The sequence below is a fragment of the Phacochoerus africanus genome, chromosome 15 (assembly GCF_016906955.1).
Source record: "Phacochoerus africanus isolate WHEZ1 chromosome 15, ROS_Pafr_v1, whole genome shotgun sequence".
NCBI lineage: Eukaryota > Metazoa > Chordata > Mammalia > Artiodactyla > Suidae > Phacochoerus > Phacochoerus africanus.
The window spans coordinates 29,505,504-29,521,512 of NC_062558.1; the positions used below are offsets into that span (position 1 = coordinate 29,505,504).

The 16,009-nt window shown below is 42.3% G+C and overlaps 1 protein-coding gene across 2 annotated transcripts; it reads right to left on the reverse strand.

The window, feature by feature from the left end:
* Positions 1–331: 331 nt before the first annotated feature.
* On the reverse strand, positions 332–10,472 carry TMED2 (transmembrane p24 trafficking protein 2). Of its 2 annotated transcripts, XM_047761237.1 has the most exons (5): positions 10,184–10,472; positions 8,264–8,456; positions 7,827–7,847; positions 5,582–5,689; positions 332–1,827 (listed from the first exon to the last, which is right to left on the reverse strand). In XM_047761237.1, exons 1-5 carry the CDS (start codon positions 10,361–10,363, stop codon positions 1,703–1,705), a joined length of 627 nt encoding a protein of 208 aa, XP_047617193.1. In that variant the 5' UTR covers positions 10,364–10,472; the 3' UTR covers positions 332–1,702. The 2 variants fall into 2 exon arrangements, with proteins under 2 accessions (XP_047617193.1, XP_047617194.1); XM_047761238.1 differs by lacking the exon at positions 7,827–7,847.
* Positions 10,473–16,009: the final 5,537 nt, after the last annotated feature.

Genomic DNA, 16,009 nt, shown 5'->3' on the forward strand with positions numbered 1-16,009 from the left:
TTACTGAGAAAATATGATTAGAAAGTTGGTATTTAACAAATGTGAATTAATCATTAATATATAGGAGTTCCCATCGTGGCTCAGTGGTTAATGAAGCCAACTAAGAGTCATGAGGTTGCAGGTTCGACCCCTGGCCTCGCTCAGTGGGTTAAGGATCCAGCATTGCTATGAGCTGTGGTGTAGGTCGCAGATGCTGCTGTGGCTCTGGTGTAGGCTGGCAGCTACAGCTCGGATTAGACCCCTAGCCTGGGAACCTCCATATGCTGCGGGTGCGCCCTAGAAAAAACAGAAGAAAAAAAATCACTAATATATAAAACACAGAATACCATGCTGTTTTTAAAAAGAATTGTTTATTTACTGAACCTGGGGAAGATTAGATACACAACCAATTTTAAATTTACATCTTTTAACTCAATTTTGAAGTGTTTTCACACAGACACACAGAAATTGGCATGCAACAGTTGTCCTAAGGTAAAATGGTTACCTTAAACTGTTGCAAGTATTTTCACCCAAGGTTGAAAAATTGTTTATCCTGAACATGAAAACCTTTAACAAATTTAAATTAATTATATAAAACTCGTTACTTGAAGTTGTCCCCTTGCAAAGATCCAAAAAAATTGTACAAGTAACTAATATACATTAGTCACAACATAATCCTGGATCATCCCCACGCCAAAACCAGATGCTCTTTTAATTTTACACCCATCATCAGCGACCAAGAGAAAGTCATTTCGTTTTATACAAAACAAAATTCACATGTGCCAAAAAAGAAAGACCCAAGGAAAACAAAAACCCTAGTACTGACAATGCTGCTCAGTACCCTAATTAAACAGTGGCCAAAATGCCACTGATAAAAATAAAATAGTGGCTGTATATCACTGCAAAGAAATTCAAGAGGCTTAATCCTTTGGCATCAGAAACCCAGATTTTTCCAATTAAGTGAACGCATACCTCCAACATGCCAAAAGTGGAGAAAGGGGATGTGCCAGCAGAGAAAGAATAAGTGTTACCATTCGCTGAAACACCCAGAGAAATGGCTCTAATAGAGCCTCCTTAAAAGGTTAGGCAGAAACCATAAAATGGTGATTAGCTGTTTGTGTCAATAATTTTAAGTGGAGGTGACTGAATTCAAAGCAAGGTTCAAAGTAAAACTTTAGGAGGAAAAAATGTTGTTGGATTAATAAGTCTTATCTTTAAAGCAAAAACAAGATAGACAAAGGATAAAAGTACCAACCTTCAGGCTGGAGAGAAAATGTCAAGATTCAGACAGTTGTTTCTCATAGGGACTCAACAAACTGAATCTTTAATGACTTGAACTGCAGGATAAGGGATCACAAGAATGCAGTCATTTTAGTAAAGTACTATCAATAAAGTACTATCCTGAACAAACTGCATTGTATTATGAAAACAAAAGGAGAAGATATAAGGACTATACACCTATATTCCACTTACAGTGTTTGAGTTCTGGAAGGATCTGTGTAATGGAGGCAGAATTCAAATATGAAACTATGCCAATCAAACATAAATTTCTCACTATAACTTTCCTAAAAAGGTGTTTCCCCCAGATCTATTAGTCACAAAGAAACATAAGCTGTGAATGTACAGTTCAAAAAATAAAAATGTAGAAATTGATGCATTATTATGACCAAGATGTTTGGTAAACAGTGAAATTATGCGCTTGGGATCATTAGGAAAAGGCCTTTTAAACAACCCTCCGGACTTCAAAAAATCTCTTCAGGTAGTAGATCTGTCCCAATGTCATGGCAACTAGAACAAGAGCTTCAAAGAAGGACCAAAGGACCACTCTGCTGTTTGTGTTGTCATTGACTGTTGAGGGCAAACAAACACATAAAATTTAACAACCCCTTAAAAAAAAAAAACCAAGCAAGCAAAAAAGCATAGGCATCATAAATTATTCCCTAGTCTTAAGTCTGTGTGACAGTAATTTTCGCACAGCATTCAAAGTACTCTAGATATCTTTGTCTTCTGTCCACAGCAATTTAACATACTTAGAATAGAGAATTTTAGATTTAAATGAGACCTTAGCAATCCATGGAACATAGTCAAGTCCGCACTTCTTATACATGGGAACAGAGAGGAAAGTGACCTGCCCAAAGTCACATTCTAGGGTTAAAACCCAACAACCTTCTTTTTCCCTCACATTAGAAAATCCCTATATTATGATTTTTTTTTTTTTGGCTGAATCAGAAGATTGACTTCAAAAAAATCAAGAGGTATTTCAATATCACAGTTACCCAAAAAGCACCACCTCCCAGATCAAAATGTGTTAGTCTAAGTGTCTTTTTCTTTAAACATTGATTCAAATACTTATTGAGCACCCACTATGTACCTTGCATTTATTCTAGATGGAGAGGTTTCTTCGTTTTATGAACCATTGCTGGCAGCCACTGCCAGACAAACTTGAACTGGTTTCATGATTTACCCCATTTTTAAGCTAAGAATCTGGTCATCAAAGGACCAGCCATGACAATATTAATTTACTGAATTTATGTCACACTCTTTCAAGTTCCTGATCAAATTCCTTAACTTTTTAAAAACCAAAAGTGGGAGTTCCCATCCGTTGTGCAGCAGAAACAAATCCAACTAGAAACCATGAGGTTTTGGGTTTGATCCCTGGCATCGATCAGTAGGTTAAGGATATGGCGCTGCCATGAGCTGTGGTATAGGTCGCAGATGTGGCTCGGATAACCTGCGTTGCTGTGGCTGTGGTGCAGGCCAGCAGCTGTAGCTCAGATTGGACCCCTAGCCTGGGAACCTCCATACGCTGCAGGTGCAGCCCTAAAAAGACAAAAAAATAAATAATAAAAAACCAAAACTGAGTAATTTCTGATTTTTCTGTAAATGGCCAATACGAAAGCAGTTGTAATTAGCAATACAGTGATACAGCTGAATAAGTGACTGCCATACTTTCAGATGTATGTATACCACTTAATAAAAAGATAAACTAGAATTGCAGTAACTACTGGACTGATGATCACTCAAAAAGAAGTGAAAAGTGGAGTTCCCATTGTGGCGCTGTGGTTAACAAACCCAACTAGGAACCTCATTCAGTGGGTTAAAGATCCAGCACTGCTGTGAGCTATGGTGTAGGTTACAGACGCAGCTCGGATCCCGAGGTGCTGTGGCTGTGGCGTAGGCCGGCGGCTACAGCTCCGATTAGACCCCTAGCCTGGGAACCTCCATATGCTGTGGTTGCAGCCCCAGAAAAAAACAAACAAAAACAAACAAACAAACAAAAAAAAGGCATGAAAAGCAATTAAATGTTTGCAAAAACATAACTTACAGTTACTCAAGAAAAAACAAATGTGGCTTTTTTTTCCCAGAGTAAGAATAGGCACATGCCCAAGAACATTAACTAGAGCTCTAAAAACTATCAACACTGAAATTTTAGTCCTAATTCCATGGCATGAAGTTTACTTCTGCTGCAAACCTAGTAACCAATTTCTAGCATAACTGAATAACTGGCAACTGAAAATTTTGTCTAAAGGGGGAATGGATGAGTAATTACTGCAAAATACTAAGCAACCATATAAAAAGAAGCATTTCTCTCTTCCTTCACTTGGAGAAAAATGCATCTAGAACACACTGAAGCATAATAAATAAGTAACCATCTAGGAAAATGGTGTGTATATAAGACACTGTTCTCAAACCACTCACATATTAGCCTGATACAGAAGCAACACAGTATTATTAAAACACTGTAGTTAAAAAGGAAAAGCCTGGAGTTCCCGTCGTGGCGCAGTGGTTAACGAATCTGACTAGGAACCATGAGGTTGCGGGTTTGGTCCCTGCCCTTGCTCAGTGGGTTAACGATCCGGCGTTGCCGTGAGCTGTGGTGCAGGTCGCAGACGAGGCTCGGATCCTGCGTTGCTGTGGCTCTGGCGTAGGCCTGTGGCTACAGCTCCGATTCAACCCCTAGCCTGGGAACCTCCATATGCCGCAGGAGCGGCCCAAAGAAATAGCAAAAAGACAAAAAAACAAAACAAAACAAAACAAATGAGGTCTCAGGAAGAGTTCTACTTACAGCTTTAAAAAAAAAAACAAAAAAAAAAAGAAAAGCCTCACTATAACTATCTCTGAGTAGTGAGTGTTATAGGAAGATACACAAAAAATAACCAACGTTGTGGGAACTATTTGATTTGCAAAATTAAACTGAATGTCTAAAATTCTATTTTGTTTGTTAAACAAATACAGGAGTATCTCATACAAACCAAAGATGAGAGAACAAGGCTGGATGTCCATCCCCATAGACTGGAAGATGGGTGCTTCCTCTGGTTGCTGTGTTCCCAAGGACCTTCTATATCCTAAAGCCCTCTGGCCTAAACTAGTTAAACTACACAACAGTGAAAGCTCTGAGCTCTCACACTATTCACTGCCCTTCTCATCTTGGAATGGTCTGGCCCCCACTTGGGAGCAAAAAAACCGATAGGTGAGGGAGAGAACAGAGTGATGCCAAAGGGTGCAGAGATTAAGGGTGCAGGAAAGGAGAAGGAATCATGGTGGAAGAGGCCAGAGTGCAGACATACAAGTCTTGTCTATCTCAGGGCCCCCTCCACCCCAAAAAGCTGAGAACAGAGGCACTTCTCCAGTTTGCTGTAAGTACTCATTATTCTAAGGAGAAGCAAAATCTACGCTCTAGGTCCTAAAGGCGCCTTTCCATCAGTGGCAAGAATAGATGTAAGAGGGTGGGAAAGAACAGAAGCCACATCTTGAAGAAATCCATCAGTCCTCATCTGTTTGGTCTATTTGAATCACTCTTCTCTCCACTTCCCACCCCAACTTCAGAACAAAGACTTCAGACACAAGCCACTCTGCATTTACAGATGCACCTGCTCCCAGCGAAGTCTATCCTCAAAATGACTTGGAAGATGAAGATACTGAATGAGTGTGGACCTGGATCTAAAATATGGTTATCTGGTCTGCATGTCAATATGTGGAAGCTCTGGTTTTAAAAGCAAAAGCATCTTAATGCTACACCATGGGCTAAACAGACTTCTGCAACTTAAGGTGGGATTCCAATCATCAGTGTTTCCAAAGACAAACACATCCCCAGGTCTGTTTACAAACTTGGGAACCCAAACTCATTTTCACCTGGTCAGTACCTCTATTCATGTTTTAGTGCTTTCTATTTTAATTAGACTTAGGTTTTAGAAAAACAGCTAAGCTTCAGTATATAATATTAATTACACTGGCACAAAAGTTTCAGACATGTGATTTAAAACCAATGCAATACCCATTTTACAATGTTTTTCCTTTCTGCTTTATGGCCACACATTTTTTTAAAACGCTTAAAAGCTTGTGCTGAATCTTAATAGCATTGTTTACAATGAATGTTCCAATAATAAACTAGTCTAGTACAAAGCTCTACAAATAAACATATATAGTCAAAAAATATGTTTGTATAGTTGCTTTTTTAAGCCAATACTTTAATATGTTTATGTTGCAAAATTTCCAAATGAGGAAAACACAAACAAGCTCGTGGAAAAAAAAAAAAAAACCACAGGCTCGTGGATAATATACCTTTACCAATTCATACTGCAAAGTCAAAGCATTAACTTACTTGCTCTGTGTATTCTCTCCCGAACTTCCATGTATTCCTGTTCATGTTTTACAGCTGTCATTGCCACTGCAAGCTCATTAATCATTTCTTCTAGCTTGTTCTGATGAGCTACAGAAGGATTGGAAAACAGATTAGCACATGTTTGGCAATCTCTTTTCGAAAAATACTTATAAAGCAAAAAAAAAAAAAAAAGTCCTCAGAAAAGGCATACAAAAGAAGCTATTTTTAAGAAATGGCTCAGATATCATTTTGGACTACTGATGACAATTTAATTTTCAAATCTTTTTTTTTAAAATTCATTCCCAGTAGAGAAACCTCTTTCAGAGTAGTAAACATAGTAACAATGTTTACTAACTAAAGGAAACAATTAACCCTTGGAAATGTCTTCTAAGGAATTGTTATGTGAAGGTTAACAGTAATGGAGGGAAAAAAGATGGGGGAGGGGGAGCACCATAAAATATAAAACAAAACCCTAATAATAAATAACATTTAAACAAAATCTACTCTTAAAAACCATGTAACTCTAATGTTAATTTAGACGTAGTATCAAAACTGACTTTTAATCTTTATGAACCAACAGAGAAAAACACAGACCTCTGAGGAAAATCCACACCAACTCAATATTCTTCTATTAAATCAAAGCAATTAATTTGACTACAGTGGGAAACAGCAGGCACTTGCAACCAAAGAAACAAACTCTCAGCTGCTCAAGGTTTAAAATCAGGTATTTTCTTGAGCAAAAAATGCATACAGGGTAAACCAACAGTTCTGAAGAATAAGTGTATGCTTCTAGGTAGTGCTGTATTATGACAATGAACAAACAAGCAGGGAAAAAATACACCACAGGAAAGACTGCCATCAAAGGGGTCTCTTCATGACTGTCCAAGATTGGACCACAATCACAATTCCAAATTGCCATAGATACTCCTAAATTTCTTAAGAGAAACCAAGAGCCTCTCCCATTTTAAGGTAGTTGAGCTGGAAGCACGAATGTAATGTCAGAAGCCCATGCACTAGGTGGAACCTTTAGAGCAGGGTTTCTCAGGAGAAGAAGCACTGCGGACATTGTGGACCACACAAACCATTGCCATGGGCAGCTGTCCAATGCACTGCAGGACCACCAACCCAGCCTGAGAATCAAAAAATGTTTCCCGGTGTTGCCAAATGTTCTGGAGCGCGCGCGTGGGGCGGGCGGGGGGCGATATTATCCTAAGCTGAGAACCACTGCTTTAGAGGAAAGCTTGATTCAATAGCTGCCATTCACTGATATTAACAAGCAAGAGCAAGAATTTAAAATACTGTGTTAAAAGATTATTTTTTTTTAATTCATGTTCATCAGCAAACATTTCCTAACTATTTAGGAAGGACGAATTTCCAGAAAATGAACAAAGACAAAGCCCCTCAAAACTCCTCGTTCTCCTAGAAAATTAGCCAAATCCTGAACTGCAAATGGCCCTGAAAAGCAAGCACAGAAATTTCTTAGTAGTATGATTCTCTAAATTCTATTTATTTCAAAATCTAAAGATAGTTCAGCTTCTTTACGTTAATACTCTACTAACTGCTCAATATCTAGAACAAATGATATCACATTAATACTATGAAATGGGTTGAACTAATTTCCAAAAATCTTGAAATGAACTATGGCAAAAAAAAAAAAAAAAAAAACTGTATGTGCTGATTCCTGATAATTGATCCAAAAGAATCATTTTAGGGTTCACTGCTGGTCAGTTGAAGAATAAAAATTAATCTAACTGCAATGCATGTCTTGCAGAGCTTTTTTCACCTAACTAGATATGGCTCCTAGAACTGCATTTCAAATCCAACCAAGTTTCAAGTTAAAGAATGTTAATAACGGTAAAACAAGCCTATAAAATACTTCCTACAACATCAACAGCTTCATGTGCTATTAGTTATGCTTTAAGATTTCTACTAGTTCAGTTGTATTTGAATCTTTCCACCTTTCAGTGTTCATTTTAAGAAGTACGTTATTACTAAAATGTCAACCACTGTGTTCCCAGTGCTATTAATTTAAAATGACCTAAACTACATCACCTGTAATTGAATAAAAACCACCAAAAACAATCACTCTAAAACTCTAATTAGTTGCAGTGTTTTTGTTTTTTTTAACTAAGAAAAAACACTCTCATGCTAACAAACTGAGGTTAGAAAGTAGGAAAGCAGAAATTAGACAGTAGCCAATAAAAATATGCAAAGGCAGGATGCTGTCAAAAAGCAATCCACATACCATCCCAGGTATCTCCACCACCTGAAGAAGAGTTTAAGACATAAAACACATACAAAAACAAAAAGTTGAGCTCAACTAGTCATGTACACAAATGAGCAAATAAAGATGTACATACCAGAATTAGCAAGTTAACTGAACAACCTAAGATACAAGTAACCTACATGCTTACAAGAGCACAAAGTGACTAAGAAAAGCGGCCAGAAATGGCAACTGTAAAGACTGAAACATAAACATGAACTTCCAGTAACTTCTTTTTGTTAATCAGAAGATTTGGATAATTATAAAGTTTATTTCACAAAAGGTTTTTGGTTGTAAAGATAGTGACTGAACCTAGAATAAGATATCAAAATAAATACTCCATTCAGGCAGATAAAATTTACAGAATATTAATTCTTGGAACATGATTAAAAAAAAAATCTTTAGAATGTTCATCTTACCTTCTGTTTCCATGTCTTGTCCTTTTGGGGCCTCCCCAATATCAATAGTGAACATCACTATCTTTGGAGTCATGGTGGACATCCTATTGCTAAAACAAAACTTATATGTTCCATCCATGTGAGCAGCAAATGTGTATTTCCCACTGGACTCCCGGTCTCCTTTATAAATTCCTTTATTATCAGGCCCTGTAATCTGGAGGCAGGAGAGAAATGTGTGAGATTACACAAAAGATTCAAAATCATAAACTTCTAAAGTGAAGTCTATCGGCAACAGGACATTCACTAAGAAAATGTAACCTGCACTTGACTCCATTTCACTTAATGACAGAACTCCACAAAATTCCTGTCGTAGCGCAGTAGAAATGAATCTGGCCAGGAACCATGAGGTTTCGAGTTCGATCTCTGGCCTTGCTCAGTGGGTTAAGGATCAGGCCTTGGTATGAGCTGTGGTGTAGGTCGCAGAGACGGCTGGGATCTGATGTTACTGTGGCTGTGGTGTAGGCGGGCAACTACAGCTCAGATTAGACCCCTAGCCTGGGAACATCCATGTGCCGTGCATGCGGCACTGAAAAGACAAAACACAAAACAAAACAAAACCCTAAGAATTTTGAGCAAGCTGCACGTCTGGGTCTCGCTAATTGATTACTGCCAGCCAGTAAAGGAATCTGCTTTATCTGAGATGCCCGAAGACATAAAACAAAGGACTAGATTGGATATTCTGAGACCCATATTCTCATCCTAGGCTGCTGCATATCAGCTGTTAGACTTTGTTCAAGTTGCTTTCTCTTATGAAGCCTATGCCACCTGTAAAACTTGCAGACTGGAATAGCTAGTGTCTTAAGCTCTCAGCTAATTTTAACAGTCATTCCTTCCAGTAGCTCCTTATTTCTGGATTTCACTTGTTTTGTGGAATTTATGCCCAACTCCGCTGAGGGTCAGTGTCAAATGGAAAATCCTTAGACCTAATTAATCATGCTAACGGGTGACTTTAAATATTAATTACATCTGGTTTTCTAAAAAAAAGAGGCGAATCATTCTTTTGGCTTAAAACAAGACATAGGAAATAATTTACAGACTGTTGGCTTCTTAAAATAATTTTCCGTTTTCTCCACTTCGCTGCAGTCATTACACCTAAAATGCATAACCCAGCCTCAACTCCCCTAGCTGGAGATGGCTAAACGAGGTATCAGGAGGTTCACGTAAAATCGGGTAATCTGGATCATTTCCATGAAAAATAAAACACAACGCGAACGTCTGCCTACATATCTCAATAGCTTTCGATTTACTTTTTCAGAAGTTTCCATGTCACGTGCTAACTTTAATTTGCACTATGGAAGAAAGCAGCTGCTGACCGATCGAGACCCGCCACCAGCTAAACGAGACTGTGAAGCGCCTCCTGGGCCCAGATCTGACACGCGGCGCCTGGTCGACAAAGCTCGGCAAGAGGTTCCAAGGGGGACCCCCCATTCAAGCTGAGAATCCAAAGCAATCAAGCAACGGTTACGTATCCCGTGGGGCGCCCGGAATCAGGGGAGATGCGGGGAAAAGGGAGGTTAGAGGGTCGCTGGGTGGCAGCCAGCGCCCCTCCCAGGACTCGGACAGCGGCCTCGATGTCCCGCTCCCCCCGCGGGCCCCGCGCGCTGGCGGGCCCACGCGCGATGGCGGGCCCGCCGCGCTGGCGGGCCCCGCGCGCTGGCGGGCCACGCGCGCTGGCGGGCCCCGCGCGCTGGCGGGCCCCGCGCGCTGGCGGGCCCCGCGCGCTGGCGGGCCCCGCGCGCTGGCGGGCCCCGCGCGCTGGCGGGCCCCGCGCGCTGGCGGGCCCCGCGCGCTGGCGGGCCCCGCGCGCTGGCGGGCCCCGCGCGCCGGCAACCCCCGAGCGGCCGCACGACCCCGCTTCGGTCGCGGGCAGCGCGCCCGCACCTCCACGTCGATGTCCAGGAAGCCGCCCTCGGCCACCTCGAAGATGAGGCCCATCTTGGTGCCCGAGGTGACCCGCTCGAAGAAGCACTCCTCGGCATGTGCGTCGATGCTGACGAAGTAGCCCGAGGCCGTGGCCAGGAGGGCGGCCAGGAGCACCAGCAGCTCAGCGAGCGTCACCATGGTGGGGCTGGGGCCGAAGCCAGGACCGGGAGTGCGGCCTCCAAAGCCGCCGTGGCCGCCGCCGCCACCACTACCTTCTCAGCCGCCGCCTGCCTCAGCCCCGCCCCTTCCGGCTGCGCCACCCGAGGGGGCTGATGCGGGAGCCGTGGATTGGCGGGCGCATGCAGCTGCCACGTAACGGACGCACGGCAGCCGCCGAGGGACAAGGCGTCTCCGCGCGTGCCGAGCCTGGACGGTGGCTCCGAAGGACCAGAAACCATCGTCCTCTTCCTCTCTCCAGTCGCGCTTACAACTTAAATTTCACATGGACCACACGAGGAAACAACAGTAGCAATAACCCTCCTCCCCCTAGTGCAGTATCTTCTTAGGATTGTCCATAAAGATGGCAGAAGATTTGGAGGCAGTAATAGGAGTGGAAGGAGGAAATGGAGCTGAAACCAAGGGCTTTAATATTTATGTTATCCTGCCCTCACCTCGCAAAAACCGACGGAGGAAGGATGGAGAAGGGTATAGAGACTGGGAAAGGGCACGAGGGAGAACCTCCTGAGATGCTGGAAATGTTTCACATCGTCACCTAAACGATGGGTACATGAGTGTTTACATACGCCTTTTTAAAAACTAAAGAAACTGTATACTTAATACACCTTATTTCACTGTATGTATATATAATACAACTACCGAAAACAAAAAAACAAAAAACCTTGTCTACATCCTCCAAAGTTAGAATTCTCTCACTTCCCTAGAGTCTAGTTGCCACGCCCATGGCCCCATTGCTCTTGCCAGCTACTGGGACAATTTTTTTGTACACTTTGCCTCCTGGCATACTCCTACACACCCCTCAAAACCCAACTCAAATGTCACCTCTCCTCTTCTTGAAATGTCCCTAGATCTCCTACTGCCAAATTCTAGCCCCTTCCCATGTGCCTTACAAGGTAGATTTGCACCCGCTAAGTTATACTTATTTACCAGTCTGTGTCACTCATGAGGCACAAGTCTTGGTACATATATGCTGTCACAAAAGATCTCACTCATGATGTGTTAGTTGACACATCAAGTTCATTGAACTGGCCTGATGAGGAGACCTGGGTTGTTACTCCAGTTTTACACATAGTTGTGTAACCTTAATTATGTTCCATCACTCTCTGAACTTCAATTTCCTTATCTGTATAAAGGGGGTGATAGCACATTTTATGCTTATCATGTAAAGTTATCATGAAGATCAGATGATACCATTTATGTGAATAAGTGATGCAAGTTTGAAGGATTATTTCTTCAAAGACTACTGGACAATAGGGGGCAGTAGTGGCCCAGTATCCAGTTTCCTGCTCAGGTGTCAAACAGATGCAGGTACTGTGAAAGAAGATTCCAGGCTATGACAATGCGTTATCGAACTCAGAGTTCTAGTAATGGTCCCCTGATTCCCCACCTTCCAAACTGTGGCAAAGGCCCTGCTTCTTCTGGCAGGTCAGTTCTGCAGTGTTATCCGGACAGCCATAGCTAGAGGGAGGCTCAGCCTAGAGCCTGCCCTTCCAACTTCACCAACCCATTTATGAGCTTGTATTTTCCTATAGTAAATCTTTTTTGCATTTAATACCTTCAGAGGTTTCCTATTAAGCTGAATTAAATTGATGAATACAGCCTTTTCAACTTCTCAAGCAACTCAACTCTAGAAAAGTGCCAAGAATAATCCTGGTGTTTTTTTTCAAGTCTGTTTTTATCTAGGTATTAAAGGTTAATTTTCATTTTCAAAATGATTAACATTCTAACTCCACTGTTCAGGGATTGATTGATTGATTGATTTTAGCTTTTTGTGGCCAAACCTGTGGCATATTGAACAGGCTAGGGGTCAAACTGGAGCTGCAGCTACCAGCCTACACTGAAGGTCACAGTGACACCAGATCTTTAACCCACTGAGGGAGGCCAAGGAGCAAACCCGCATCTTCATGGATACTGGTCTAGTTCTTAACCCGCTAACTCACAATGGGAACTCCTATCTTTTCTATTTTAAAAGTGACTGTGCTATTAGGAGTTCCCCTCATGGCTCAGCAGTTAATGAACCCAACTAGGAACCATGAGGATGCAGGTTCAATCCCTGGCCTCGTTCAGTGGGTTAAGGATCTGGCATTGCCGGTGAGTCTTTGATGCAGATCGCAGATGTAACTTGGATCCCGAGTGGCTGTGGCTGTGGTGTAGGCCAGCAGCTGTAGCTCCGATTTGACCCCTAGCCTGGGAACTTCCATATACTGTGGGTACAACCCTAAACAAAAAAAAAAAAAGTAACTGTGCTATTTAAACACTGAAGGAGTTCCCTTGGGATGAGGCAGGTTAAGGATCTGGCATTGTCACTGCAGTGGCTTGGGTCACTGCTCTGGCATGGGTTCGATTCCTGGCCCAGGAACTTCCACATGCTGCAGGCATGGCCAAAAAAATAAAAGTTGGAAAAAAGACAAAAGTAACTCTAATCATAATACTATCAAATAATCACAATTAACTACCTGGTATGCTTTTTTCTTTGCTCAGGTTTTTCTTTTTAGCATCCTTGTCATAATTACTCATCAGGCATCTTTCAACAATATTTCAGGATCTGAAGACAAATTAATTCAAAGAACTACAGTCTCTCAGGACTTGTCAGGTCACCCACAAAGGTTTTCAACCATGACCACTGTCTAATTCCAAAACATTTCATCACCCCAAAAAGAAACCCTAACCCATTAGCAGTCATGCCCCATTCCCCATTCTCTTCTGCCCCTGGCAACCATTAGTCTACTTTCTGTATCTATTAGTTTGGAGGGAATCATACAATATGTGGCCTTTGTGACATGCTTCTTTCACCTAGCATAATTTCTCAATGTTCTTCCATGTTGTAGCAATCGTCAATCATCAGTATTCCATTCCTTCCTCCCTCCCTTCCTTTCTTTTCTTTTTTTTTTTTTTTTCTTTTTTCTTTTTAGGGCTACACCTGAGGCATATGGAAGTTTCCAGGCTAGGGGTTGAATTGGAGCTACAGTCGCCAGCCACAGCCACAGCAATGTGGGATCTGAACTGCATCTGCGACCTACACCACAGCTCACAGCAACGCGAGATCCCCAACCCACTGAGTGAGGCCAGGGATCGAACCTGCATCCTCATGGATACTAGTCGGCTTTATTTCCACTATGCCACAACAGGAACTTCTTCATCCTTTCTATGGCAAAATAATACTGTATTATGTGAGAAGACCATATTTTGTTTATCCACTCACCTATTCATAGGCACTGGGATGTTTCCACTTTTGGCTGTTATTAGGAATGTTGCTAAGAACAGTCACTACACATTCTTCATTTATTTTTTTTTAATTTTTTTTTTTGTCTTTTGTCTTTTTTTTAGGGCCACACCTGCATCATATGGAGGTTCCCAGGCTAAGGGTCGAATTGGAGCTGTAGCTACTGGCCTATACCACAGCCACAGCAATGCAGAATCCGAGGCATGTATTCGACCTACACCACAGCTCATGACAATGCCAGATTCTTATCCACTGAGCAAGGCCAGGGATTGAACCTGCAACCTCATGGTTCTAATCAGATTCGTTTCTGCTGCACCACAATGGGAACTCCTTCATTTATTTTTTTAATGGCCCCACCAGCAGCACATGGAAGTTCCTGGGCCAAGGATACAATTTAAGCAGACCTACGCCACAGCCGTGGCAATGCTGGCTCCTTTAACCTACTGCGCTGGACCAGGGATCAAACCCGAACCTGACCTGAGCCGCTGCAGTCTGATTCTTAACCCACCATGCCACAACGGGAACTCCTCAATACACATTCTTGTGTGGACATACGTTTCCAATTCTCTTGAGTATATACCTAGCACAGACAAGATAAATTATTTCTTTTTGGAATCAGAAGCTTGACGTGGCAGGGACTAGGATACCAAGTAGAAATTGATGAGGAATTTATATCAGTTACATAGTCAGGATTTAAAGAGAATAACAAAGGCTGTTTCCATAGAAAGGCTAGATCAGTTTTCTGCTGTCTGGGATTAACACTCCCCTTCCTTTCTGGTCCCATTGAAGTCTTCTTTAAAATTAGGGAAGAGGGAGGTCCTGTCATGGCTCAGTGGAAATGAATCTGACTAGCATCCGTGAGGATGCAGGTTTGATCCCTGGCCTTGCTCAGTGGGTTAAGGATCTGGTGTTGCCATGAGCTGTGGTGTAGGTCACAGATGCAGCACGGGTCTGGCATTGCTGTGGCTGGGTGTAGGCTGGCGGCTATAGCTCTGATTCAACTCCTAGCCTGGGAACCTCCATATGCAGTGGGTGTGACCCTAAAAAGACAAAAAATAAAAAATAGTTTTTTAAATTAGGGAAGAGGAGATCCTGTTGTGGTTCAGCAGATTAAGAATTTGACTTTATCCATGAGGATGCAGGTTCGATCCTTGGCTTCGCTCAGTGAGTCAAAGATCCAGCGTTGCCGTGACTGTGGTTTAGGTCGCAAATGTGGCTCAGATCCTACTTTGCTGTGGCCGTGGTGTAGGCTGACAGCTATAGCTCCAATTCGACCCCTAGTCTGGAACTTCCATATGCTCCAGGTGTGGCCCTAATAAGAAAATATTTTATTTTATTTTATTTCATTTATTTTTTGTCTTTTTAGGGCTGCACCCTAGGCATGTGGAGGTTCCCAGGCTAGGGGTCTAATTGGAGCTGTAGCTTCTGGCCTCCGCCACATCCACAGCAACGCCAGATCCAAGCTGCATCTGTGACCTACACCACAGCTCACAGCAATGCCGGATCCTTAACCCACTGAGCGAGGCCAGGGATTGATCCCGAAACCTCATGGTTCCTAGTCAGATTCGTTTCTGCTGCGCCACAAGGGGAACTCCAAAAAAAAATTTTAAATAAAATAAATAAATAAAATCAGGGAAGAGTTGGAAGTTCCCCTTGCAGTGCAACAGGTTAAGGATCTGGTGTTGCCACAGCTGTGATGTAGGCTACAAGTGCAGTATATGTTCAGTCCCTGGCCGAGGCACTACCACATGCCTCAGGTATGGCCAAAAAATTTAAAAATAAATTAGGGAAGAGTAAAGGAGACTGGAGAATTTTTCTATCATCGTTCTCTTTTTTCATTTGTAATTTTAAAATGTTACTTTACTAGAACCTTTTTGTTTTTTGGGTTTTTTTTTTTTTTTTTTTTTTTTTTGCTTTTTAGGGCCATACCCACAGCATATGAAAGTTCCCAGGCTAGGGGTCAAATCGGAGCTGTAGCCGCTGGTCTACACCACAGCCACAGCAATGAGAACAATATTAATATGTAAAAATAGTGAAAATTCAAAACAAGTTTAACCACAATATTGCCACCTAATCATATAAGGCATTCTGGGGGACTCCATGATAGACTTTTGCCCATTTGATCTCAAACCCATCCCAGCCCTCTTTGCTCACCTCTGCATCACCAGGAAGTATGTTTCCCAGGCTCCCTTGCACTCTGCTTCCTGGTAAGTGTGGCTAGTTGCAGGCACTGTTGGAAGACCAGGAGGCAGAGGAAGGAAGAAGCCAGAGCCTTTGTCTCCCTCATTGCTTTGGAAAGCACCTCCGCTAGTGACTGCACGTTCAAGGCTCCAGCTCTTCAGAAGGTCCAGGTTCCAGGAGTTCCCGTCGTGGCTCAGTGGTTA

Bases quoted from the DNA above. Each gene is read 5' to 3' on its own strand.
- TMED2 (XM_047761237.1), bottom strand. From the start codon at position 10,363: ATGGTGACGCTCGCTGAGCTGCTGGTGCTCCTGGCCGCCCTCCTGGCC. The intron at 5,690-7,826 runs GTATGTGGATTG...ATCCTTCTGTAG, and splicing joins TGGTGGAGATACCTGGGATG to CTCATCAGAACAAGCTAGAA. The intron at 1,828-5,581 runs GTAAGTTAATGC...TGCCCTCAACAG, and splicing joins GGAGAGAATACACAGAGCAA to TCAATGACAACACAAACAGC.